General features: G+C 34.1%; 1 protein-coding gene across 2 annotated transcripts in view; it reads right to left on the bottom strand.

The window, feature by feature from the left end:
- Nucleotides 1-754: 754 nt before the first annotated feature.
- Nucleotides 755-11,689, bottom strand: part of Gp210 (nucleoporin 210) — a 57,412-nt gene continuing 46,477 nt past the window's right edge. For both annotated transcript variants that reach the window (XM_067082737.1, XM_067082738.1), the window contains exons 31-36: nucleotides 10,912-11,143; nucleotides 10,307-10,551; nucleotides 8,819-8,989; nucleotides 7,434-7,587; nucleotides 7,140-7,241; nucleotides 755-6,198 (exon numbers count right to left, since the gene is read on the bottom strand). In XM_067082737.1, the coding sequence (XP_066938838.1) occupies nucleotides 6,023-6,198; nucleotides 7,140-7,241; nucleotides 7,434-7,587; nucleotides 8,819-8,989; nucleotides 10,307-10,551; nucleotides 10,912-11,143 (1,080 nt within the window). In that variant the 3' untranslated portion in view covers nucleotides 755-6,022. The remainder of the gene's footprint in view (nucleotides 6,199-7,139; nucleotides 7,242-7,433; nucleotides 7,588-8,818; nucleotides 8,990-10,306; nucleotides 10,552-10,911; nucleotides 11,144-11,689) is intronic.

Below are 11,689 nucleotides of genomic sequence, written 5' to 3'. Positions count from 1 at the left end.
CTCTCTCTCTTTCTTCCTTCCTCTGCAATGCAGCAGTCAGGCTGTTTTTGTGCTGGATGGGTAACAATGCAGGTAACTTCCAATCAGGCATCCCATATTAGATTTTTGGCTCATAAGTTGTGTCTTCTTCAACAAGGTGGTTGGGGGTGATAAAACTATCATCTGAACCCATCATATATTGATTGAACCAGATACAGTACTGACTGCCATCCAGCTTGTTCAACCCTGTTTTTAGGGCAGCACTTAGTCCACCAGACTTCCTAGAGTGCAAATTCAGACATCCCACCTGTGCTCAGAGCCCCTGAGACTTTCATCCTTATGCCAAATTATATAGGTTACAGGAATCATGCTTCCCAGCTCATGATTATGCCTGGAGCATTAATAGACTTGCCAGTCATGTAAGAGACTCTTCAGACCCAAGGAGCAAGTCTCTGACATGAAAAGTGAAGGTTTATTTCTGTAGGAACAAATACCCAAGTTAAAAAGTAATCTAGACATGAACCACAGCGTTTCATCGTATACCACATAATCCCTGATGTGAAAGGAAAATTGCCAGCTCCAATTAACCACCTTTCCCAGGTCATGCTGAAAAATACTCCATAAAAGGCTCTGGTCAGTAAAACCAGAAAAATACAAATTACTTAAAAAATACAGGGTGTTTTTTTTTTGTTACTAAAGTAACTGTAAGTAGGAATCCTCAACTTGGTATGACATCTTTGATCAAATAAGTTGTTTTTTAATAAGACAAAAATGCTTGATTTTCAGTGTTTTATACACCATGCATACCTTGATACAAAAATTTCAGGTAACTTTATCCACATTGCAAATATACAGGTGAGCTCTACAGGAACTTATGCAAATTTTAATGATCTTTAATAAACATCATAACTTTCTTTTTTACAAAGTTGCATTATACATTAACTACTAATTGCCAGGTACTCTTCTGAAAAATATAAAACAAAAGGTAAGATGTGAAACTTAAAATTCATTCCTAAAAAAAAATCTATAATTCTTGAAACATGCTGAATACCTACAGTAACACTGGGTTGTGAAATGCTGAGGGAGCATGATAAAAATAGTACAGTTTATCCATTTTATAATACAAAACCAAGTCATAATCATAATCTTACACTGTATTTTTTAAATCAAGGTTAAGCACTCAATTCACTGGGCCAGCCCTGAGGGAGCAGAAAAATTATGGCTCAATGTGCCATGGTCTTTTAACCCATAACCACACCATCAAATCATTGACTGTTAAAGTATCCTTAATTTCAGGTAAAGCATGAGCTTAACTCTTGACCTGAATAATTACTGGTGAAAAAGAACTTTCAAGTTAAAATACAGTACTTCACTTTTTGGTTTGTATAAATCTGGCTATTCACAAAAAGATCCTAACCTGGAATCAATATATCATAGAAACTTCAGGGGGCCAGTATTAACATTGATTGTGAAGCTCTGTAATTTTTATGGATCAAAGAAATTCCAAGGCCTTACACATAACAGTTACCCCAGGCCTTATGTACAACATTATCTATGTGATTGGAAAAACAAGTAAAATCTTAGGAAAATCAAACTCTAGAAAGATGCATGTTTTTGGATGACCTAAATTCTTAATCATCTCAGTGCCACTTAAGAAGCTGGATTTCTAAATTTCTAGTTCTGAGTCATGTAACAGCTTGTGGAAAAATATAACGAAGATTGTGATAAAGTTTACATTGCTAAATAAAGAATACAATTTGTAGTATTATATACAACTACAGCAATTTAATCTATGATTTTTTTTTTTAATCTAGTATATGCTGTTTACAACAGCTAAAATTTTTCTACCATTTTTAGTCGTTGAAAGTCGTGACCAACACCAAAAATTATGTACCAACTAGTAAATAAAATCATACAAGATGGTCCCCAAAAAATATATAATCATTAATGAGCCAGGCACTCAACATTATAAGCCTAGTCTACTTCCCTAACAGTTTCAATCAAACCATACCTGATGGAAAGGATTAACATCTTTCGTGAAAGCCCTGGAATTTCTGTGAAAATGGATATCTGTTTTATTTTTCAAATGGAATCTAATCTAATGGCAGTGACAATCATTAAGAGTTGCTAGACTACTAAAACTTTCCTTACTAGACCATGAGATCTCAATTGTACAACTAAAATACTAAGCATAAAGCCTTTAAGTGAATTTTTAGAGGACAGGAACTTAAATTTTTTAGAGGACAGGAACTTAAAATGCAATTACAAGTTATAAAAAGCAATCACACCATTACCCATGGTTTTAATTATTGTATACAGTTCCTTAATGAAATTATTTATGGTACAAAAACATAAAATACTGACATTCTGTTCCACACAGTTATTATCCAGAATTGTGATGCAAACCCAAATAAACATAGGAAGCCTAAAATACAGTAGGGATCTTCATTTAAAATGTGTAGTGAGATTGGATTGGTATCCCTTTCCCCTGAGAAAACAGAGAATCAGTTGACACACTCAATAATATGGTAATATAAAAAATACACTGACTGACAAAATTCTGAGCAGCACTTGAGGTAACAAAATAGTTTCTCTACAAAAGGTCACCATTTTACTTTTCAACACAATTGTAACTTATAAGGCTCTATACACCATTAGCTTCTTCACATATTTCATATGTCTTTGATAACCTCGACAACAGTGTAATAACAATAATAATTAATGGGAAGCACAATATGAAGAACATCTAGTTAAAATTTTTTTTTTTCATGCCAAGGAAACACTTTTCCTCATACAGGGTAACCTATCTGATGTTAAAAGTCAGACTTAAGAAAGTACAGTACATACAATTAGTTGTTATGTTGATCATAGTCTAAGAAATACTTGGCACCCAATTTTTCATATAAGCAGTTCTGAATTTACACATAACCTTATAAAAAACTCCATTATGTCACAAGAAGGCATATCATTCACGATACAATTCACCTGTCATAGATGACAGGTTTCACGGGACAGGTCTCATTAAAGTGTGTACTAGTTCAAATAAAATGAATACTGTGGATATCTATTCCCTAACACTTATAATAAATGACAGAAAGTACTAAATGCAAAGGGTGGTAAGAAATGATGGGCAGCTATGTTTTGGGGTATCTTTCAAGAAGTTTTACTTATTAAAAAAATTATGTGGTTTGTTTCAATATGGTAATTAAATCCGTATCTTTGTACAAAACCGGACAAAATAGACATACTGGTACAGTTATATTTTAAAAGTAAGCTGTTTTCAAATCTGAATTTTTCCATTAGTTGGTACAGGTATATGAATGTGAGCATACACAGGTCTGGGATCTCAATTGTACTGAAACTAATTTTCAAGTGCCATGTACAATTTTGTCCCCACATTTGATAAACTATATAGTCCATGACTTTACACAGATAAGAGAATTTGTCCTTCAATATATGTTTGCTATACCTCTTTTGTTCTACAAAGTATACACTTACTGCTATACAAAGGTCTTGTAATTATTTCAGTTATGATGATAACCTACTGGACTGTAAAGACTGGTCTGGAATTGTCAAGTTGATGTCTGATGCCATGAGTACATGACTGAAATCTAGCATCTGTGTGTGGGTTGCTTGGCAAAAACCTCTTAATTGAAGACTTTTCCAGGCCTACAGATATCCTCTGAAGGTTAAAACTAGTGTGGCATGGAGCCACCTTTGCACTTGACTCAACTTACATGTTGAGGAAGGCAGGGAGATTCCAAGTTCTGCCAAAACATCCCATGTCTGAGAGCAAATAACATTCCCTCAGGGGTAGGTAACCTTAAAAAGAGAATTACCTATCTACTGTGTACCCTATATACATGTTAACATTAGGATAGTCAGGAGAGACAGCTTCTGCCTGTCCCTGGGGACGAAAAAATTAAATTTAGCCAAACTGAGTTGAATATCTTGATTCCCATAGGGCTGGCCTGGGGTATATAACTAAATATGGTGAATAACTACGTGGAGTAATGAATCTAATAAAGTATTAAAACAACTTAATTCCACTAGTGGATTGTGGCATACTTCCACTTAAAGGTACATGTAATGTGCATAGAAAATCAACAAGCAAAAAATAATTACTGTTTGACTAAAGAATTCAATGCTGTGCACTACTGATACACCTATATATGATAAGTATAAATAGAAACTTTAAGAACAGACAGAGAGAGCACCTGCTGCAAGGGATGCCCAAATAACCTACCAAATACTACCCACTGCTAACTGCAATTAGTCTGATCTCTGCAATTTACCAACACAACAGGGCTTTGTAAAGAAGTAGGTATATACTTTGTATGATTACTACAATTTGAAAAAAAAAAAAATAAATAAATAAAATAAAGCACTGTTCAAGGATTTACACGGGAAAAACTTTTTATGATGTATGCTCTGCACACTTAACCGCAAAACCTGCAGTGTGGAACAAGAAAATTAAAGCAACCTTGATTTTTTTTTTTACTTCATGTGCTGTAAATGACGACCACTATGAAGACTACACAAAAAAAAAGGACACTTAAAAATCCAATATTCTTAATGTCAGTGTACCAGAATTTTATCATTTAACTGAAAAGGAAATATTGTGTGTGCATAAGAGATTGTCAGAAAATCAGGTTTTATGGACTTTAACCTGATAACACAAATATATTTCTAAAACCATAAGCTTCTGTACGTTCATATAATAGTTAAAGCTCTGAAGGTCTAACTAAACTAAAAAAAGCATTATAGCAAACCTTCATTTTTAAACACTAACTTTTCACCATTACTAAACTAAGGTCAAGTTTTCTTTAAATTTTAATTACCTGAAAACCTGACGGGAGAACAATTTTTTAGGTAAGATTAACTGAAGCTTTTTCATTCCTCAACAAGAATTTGAACTGTATTTTGTATTATGCAAAAGACTACTTATAAAACATTTTACTACAACATTTGTAATATAAAATCACCCAAACCTCTTGCTTCAGCAGGCTATCACAGATCCTTTTCGGTAAACTTTGCTAGCATCATTTAATCCCATTTTTAGTGCCTATGATATTCAACATTTCTACAATGTTAAATGCATATATATCACACCATTGTAGTCCTTATGGGTCAATGTACACCTTTGTACATGGAAAGTGGAAAACCTAAATGAACGTAATTTGTACAAATAAATAAAATTAACTGTAAGGTTTTCCCTGACTACATAAACATAAAAATGTAATCACAGTAACCACATAGTTAAAACTAAAGTTACCCAAATCATATACAAATAAAAAAATAATTATTTTCCATCAGACACTAGCCATTTCCACAAAGAACATATGAAGTCTTCATTAATATATCCTACAGTATGCTACTTACAACCTTTAAGAGCTTTTAAGGACTACTTTTGATGGAATCAACACTGGAATTATTACAAGCTTTCTTCATTCTACATAAAGACTTGAAAATGGTTGTGCCCTACAATATACAGTATAAGAAAAAATCCTTAAGAAACACAACACTATGTAAACACAAAGGAAACAAGCGCTATAATTTCAAGTAATAACACAAAACTGTTAACATGAAGGAAATAGGAGTTAAATTCCAAGTAATCACAAACACAAGACAAAACACACGCACACACATCAAGTAATGACTTAATGAACAAGGCCATTATTTATAGTCATTTAATCTTATGATTATGAGCTTCATAATTTTTTCCCTGAATTACAATCCTTCTTCTTTCATCCACTACTCTCTCTTGGGGCCAAGTCCTACTTGTTTTCCCCTTTCCTTGGTTTATCTGGGCCCGACTGCCCATCTGAATGGCTTCTGCATAAAAATTTTTTTTTAAGTACTTGCTTGAATTGATTAGATACATTTGTAGCTACGAAGGATACCACGTCTTTACACTGATGTATCACCAGTGACATGTCCATTTGCAATATATCAGATACTATTAAAAAGTTAATGGTCTGGTCTGACTTCATAAGTATGACCAGTACTATAAGAGAATCTTTTAAGTCTACCTTTGGATATTTCACTTTGGGGAGGCCACATAAGTCGGAGAGCCATCGTACGCTCCTCTTCTATAGTTAACTCCCCCATAAATGGGCTCTCTATTATCACTCCAAAGGTGGAAACGCTGTGGTGATGCAGAGTAATTCAAGTGTTTTCTCATGGAACCCTCTGGGGAGCTCTCAGGAGTTGGGTGTCCTAAGAAAAAAAAGCTATGTAAATTATATGACAGACATATCTTTCAAAAATTTACCAGCAACAGCATATTGTGGAGTCCATATTTTTCATTATCATTATCACTTCAAGAGTTGAAATGAACCTCCCTTCTATCTGTACAGTTTACCCAAGCAAACTACTAATAAATCAGATGTAGCTTTTCACATTACAAAAATTAGTTTTGTACTTTCCCTCCTGAAATCCTTGACCTCTGTGGAGGCCAAGCTTGAATAAAGTACAGTATATCTGATATGACCCAAGATTAAAGAATACGAGCTGCTCAATGACATATTGATAGAACAAACGGCATGCAAAATACAATACAGAGAAAAGAATGATCAAAATTGGAACAATAAAGTACTGAAGACTATGAGGAACAAACATATCATTTAACACTTAAAGATTATAGTAAAATATGACCCTTTTCTCATGTATTTATATATATTGTTAGCACATGTGAAACTCCTAAACTTCACAAGGACTACTATTCTCTTTGACAAATGGAATGAAAATACATTAAAATGACATGGATAGGGTTTGTTTAATCCAATACACTGAAAGACTTGTTTCAAGCTACCATTAGTATTGAGTTAATAAGGACCCTTCTGAAAATTCAATCAATATATTGCAATGTTGCTGTTATTAACTTACCGTTAACAGCTCTTCTGTGCTCTCCACTACATTAACCAAGACTTTTTCCAGTCTTTCACAATTAAACCCAATTACAACTGTTGCAACTGATAATGTAATTTCCCCTGATGATGAGGACAGCAGTCCTCATGAGGCTTAAGGGTTTGATATGTGTATTTCTAACAATATATCAAATACACATGAAAAAGGTATCTTATTCTCAATAAAAGTATTTTTAACACTTTGGTCTGCAAGACTACATACCAAACCAATCACATTAACTTCTGGCTTACCTGGGGACAAAGGAGCCATTGGTGCAGCTGGAGCTGGCGAACTTGCAAATACTCCGGCCTGCTTTGTTTGCCTATAGTTGGTCCCAAACAGAGCTTGGTACCCTGTTGAAAACCATAGCAATTGTTATCTACAGCCTACAAAATCTACCAGTAAATTTCTTTACTATAATCTCTCTTTCCCTCATACATGTAACTACTGTACACTACAAAAATTTGCTGTAATCAATAATGTTCCAGTCACAACAGCTATATAAATACAAGCTATTGTAATGCACAATGAGATCTAAATCTTACCTATGACTAGACATACAACTGTCAGTATCACAGAGAGGAAGCTAACAACAAAACGATCAGGATTAGTCAAAACTGCAATTATAACACTGACAATACCAAGATCTGATTTTGGTACAGCACACTCCCCATCTAACATTTCCAGCAACACATTCACCTGTAATGAAAATACAGAACAATGTTAAACCAAAAATTCAATGAAAATATTAACTTTGTTTATTGAATACAGTTACAAAGGTAGTTGTAACAAATATAACTGAGTGTTAGAAAATTGGTAAGATTTTCACCAAAACTGGAGGCTAGCATAATGGAAGTAACAAGTGAAAACTTAACAGCTGAAAAGATTATAAGGGTCCTTCCGGAGACGTTTGTGATCTTGAAGTCATCTGACAAAATGCTGAAGCAAATATATTAAAATATCAAATAACTGAATTGGCAGAGGGTACCACAAAGAAGCTAGTGATGTTATGCTAACTTAACACTGGATCTAGAATGAAGACTGAGTAGCAGGTGAGATAAATGTTGGTGTCAATCAAGGATCAGCACTGAGCCCTTTGCTGTTTATACCAAGGAAAGGTAACTTGACATTGCAACAAGGAAAGATAAACTACGATAAACATGGTAAAATATAGTTAATGACTCCAAAGCATTATTCTCACAAACACAGGAAACATAAGTACCAGCTAAGGTGTATAAATCACAATTTTTACTTATTTTAAGAGAACGAAAAGAAAAAGCCTGAAGAAGAATTTGAATTCACTAGTGAACACCAAAGTGATTAGAGTATCACCAGACAAATTCAATCCGCAGGGGGGAAATGAACTGAAGAATTCTGGAATTCATGAATAGTGGCACATATATCTTGAGAATATCATTCTTTTGTTTGTTAGACAAAAAACTGTTGAGTCTGGGGCCATTAGATGATAATTAATGTGGCAATATATAAAAATTACTACTGGGTTGTGATGAAACAGCTTTACGATTCAGGAACACTGCATTTTGAAGCAAGTACAGTAACATATAAATTAGAAAACAACAAGAACGACTTGAAAATGAATCAAGATGCATAGATAATGTCAACAAATCCTTACTGACATTGTTTAAATACTTATGAAATCCCCATTACCATCCCCATCTAAATTTAATTCTGAAATTCATCTGATTTTTAGAAGTACATTCCTAAAACCCCTACGTTCAATATTTTTACTCTACAATGGTTTTGTTATAAATATATATAAAAATTTTAACCAACATTGAACAATGGCAACATGAAATTTTACCTTGTAAAAATATTAAGTCTCATAAATACATTACATTTCACTTATCAAACATAAGGAAAAAATTATTTGATGACTTTGTACAGCAGATTTGATTTTTTAAAACAGTACCTGAATACTGCTTCTTGAAAGTGGTGAAGCAATACTCATCACTATGGGTGATGTAGGTATCTCTGATACCCAGGCTGACTCTTTAGCAGAGATGGTGAGTGGTCTTCTGCTACCATCAGTAGATCCTAGGGATAATTCTACCAAACTTCCATCACCACTAGTTGTAGGTACCTGTTCATTTTAGAAGAAAAAAAAAAAAGGTGATAACAGAATTTAAAATATAGAGGTTTAAGTACTAAACTATAAATGATAAGTTACTAATCCTTGTTTCACTAATAATGAATCATAAAAAAAAATACTATACACCCTGATTCACAAGCATTATAATCATTAGAACATTTGAAATAAAAATGGTATTTTCTTGTTTTGCTTCATGAGTGCCAAAATAAATAACTATAGATCTATGGCATAATCACATTCATATTATCTATTACACAACACTGGCAGTATTTTTGTTTTCGTGGTGTATATCTTCAGATGTATGGGAAAGATGCAATACATCAGTGTCCATTACTGAAGGTAGAATGCAGACTGTGTATGAAACTAGATTTTAAAACCGATTTCAGTGTTCTCTTTGAGTTAGATATCTGAAATTATCTATATTCTGTTGACGTGCTGTGAAATACAGTGCTCCTCCAGTATAATAAAACTTTACCATTAAAAAGTGACAACTTGAGAGACAAATTGTATAACACCAATGATTTAGCAGAGATGGTGCAAATATCAATTTCCATAACACTTTAAATATAAATTTAATTTTACATGAAAACCACTGCTTTCACAATAGCTTTCTTAATGAATATATTAAATCTTATATAGTATAGTTCAACATCTAAACAATCTTAAAACTGAGTAAACTGAAAATATTGGAGGTGACAGTATAACAAAATTTCTTTCGTGCATTTCTAATACTTAACAAATATTGTTGGTTTAAGGCAGACAAACAATATGCAGGGATTGGAATTATTCATCAAATAGTCATGGACCATATGAGTGTGACCAAATCAGAGAGATAATACTACTTCAACAGTGTTCTTATTGGAATGAAGAACATAATAATCCAATAATTGGTTCTGCATAGGTGAAAAACAGATGGACCAACATTACCCAAAACCAAAATTGGTGTCAACAATACCATTTAAAATTTAAATGGGTTGCATGTAGCTGAGGAAACTCTGTCACTGCAAAAAATCTGGGTGTTGGAGAGAGAGAGAGAGAGAGAGAGAGAGAGAGAGAGAGAGAGAGAGAGAGAGAGAGAGAGAGAGAGAGAGAGAGAGAGAGAAGGGGGGGTTCAATATCCAATATCTGCTAACAATCATGCTTTGAATTTTCTTGGATTTCGGTTTCATTTTCCATAAACGGCATCGTGCACTATTTTAGATAAATCCCATTATGTGCAGAGAATCAGCAATGTTCTTGAAATATACCTAGATTACATATCACAAAAATAAATGAGTCAATATTAGAAATATAACTACAGCACTGTACCTCTAAACTGTTTATCACACTTGGTAAGCCGTGTAACATCACAGTGACAGACGGTTCCACATTTGAAATTTTTACTTCTGACACCTCAGACACAGGAGCAGCATTGAACGACAATGCACTTTGACCTGAGCGAACTTCTCCTTGAAGACCCTTCCCCACAACAACCGCCTCTAAGATAACAGCAGACTCTGACGTGGCAATGCTCAGTAATGGGCCACTCAAAGATGTTACTTCACATCCATATCCTGCAATAAAATAAAAACATTCAAAACCTTTTCATGCTCTTCATAAACCTCTCACCTGAACTTATTACCAACTGCAGAAGGGGTTCTGCACTGTCATTAACAAATTAAATAGGAAAAATAGTGACGTCTATCAGCCAAGGGTATTTAAATTTTTGAGAAAAGAAAATACCGTATATCCTGTCTTTAAAATTAAATATCTGAATGTAAATGTTTACAAATGTTGCAACAACAACCAGACACTTTCCAAACAACTTTCAAGATTTCCAAATTTAGGACAATGATTATGGGACTTGGGAAGCAATGTTACAAATAAAACTAAGTACCAGGAAAAAATGCAGTTTTAACCAATTTGACACCTACCTTTGCCGGGGGCGTAGATGGCTTTTGCGAGGAAGATGTCCTTGATGTCAACCTCAGGTATTGGTGGGAAAAGGGCCAAAATACAAGTAAAAGGGGGAACGCTTACTGGAGGTTCAAAGGGGGCACATGTTTCAGCTTCATTAATTCCTTCTCCACTCAGAGTAAGAGGAACAAAATTAGTCATGCCCATTTCTCCATTTGACAATGACTGACCTGGCGTACCAACTGTTATCTGGAAAAAATGTACAGTTATCAAAATCTGTTTTGCACTAAGAACTAGCTTCCAGCCCGAGAACCCTAAAAGAGTTCAGAGGTCTGCTTAAACAAATCATTTATAACTAACTAACTAAGAATTAGCCAAAGATATTTCGCAGCAAACACAACTATCATGGGTCTGTTGTTAGCATAAGGGAAATTTTTTTTTTATAAACTGGGTGGTGTTCCTAAAATAAAAGGTTTAGACTACTAGTCTATCTTAAAAAGGCTTCTCTTATTTATACAACAAAAGAAAAATCATAAAAACCCATCACGTGTAAGACCATTATAAAAAAATGCAGTCAGCTGGTGGTACTGCGCAAGCATGCAAATACAAGAGTATTAGATCTCCTAGCAGCTACAGTCTGAGCATCTGCCAGTACTACTGGCTAACTGCCATTTTCTCTCTTTACTCTGAAAGGGACTGGGGCATCTGGGATGATTTTTTTTAACCATGAAATTGGCTGATTGTAAATCATATATTTGTTGAGTTAGTTATAAATGATTTGTTTCACCAGACCTC

The sequence above is a fragment of the Macrobrachium rosenbergii genome, chromosome 39 (assembly GCF_040412425.1).
Source record: "Macrobrachium rosenbergii isolate ZJJX-2024 chromosome 39, ASM4041242v1, whole genome shotgun sequence".
In the NCBI taxonomy this organism is placed as follows: domain Eukaryota; kingdom Metazoa; phylum Arthropoda; class Malacostraca; order Decapoda; family Palaemonidae; genus Macrobrachium; species Macrobrachium rosenbergii.
Note: the sequence above shows the minus strand (reverse complement) of the source record. Positions and strands in the feature narration are given on the sequence as shown.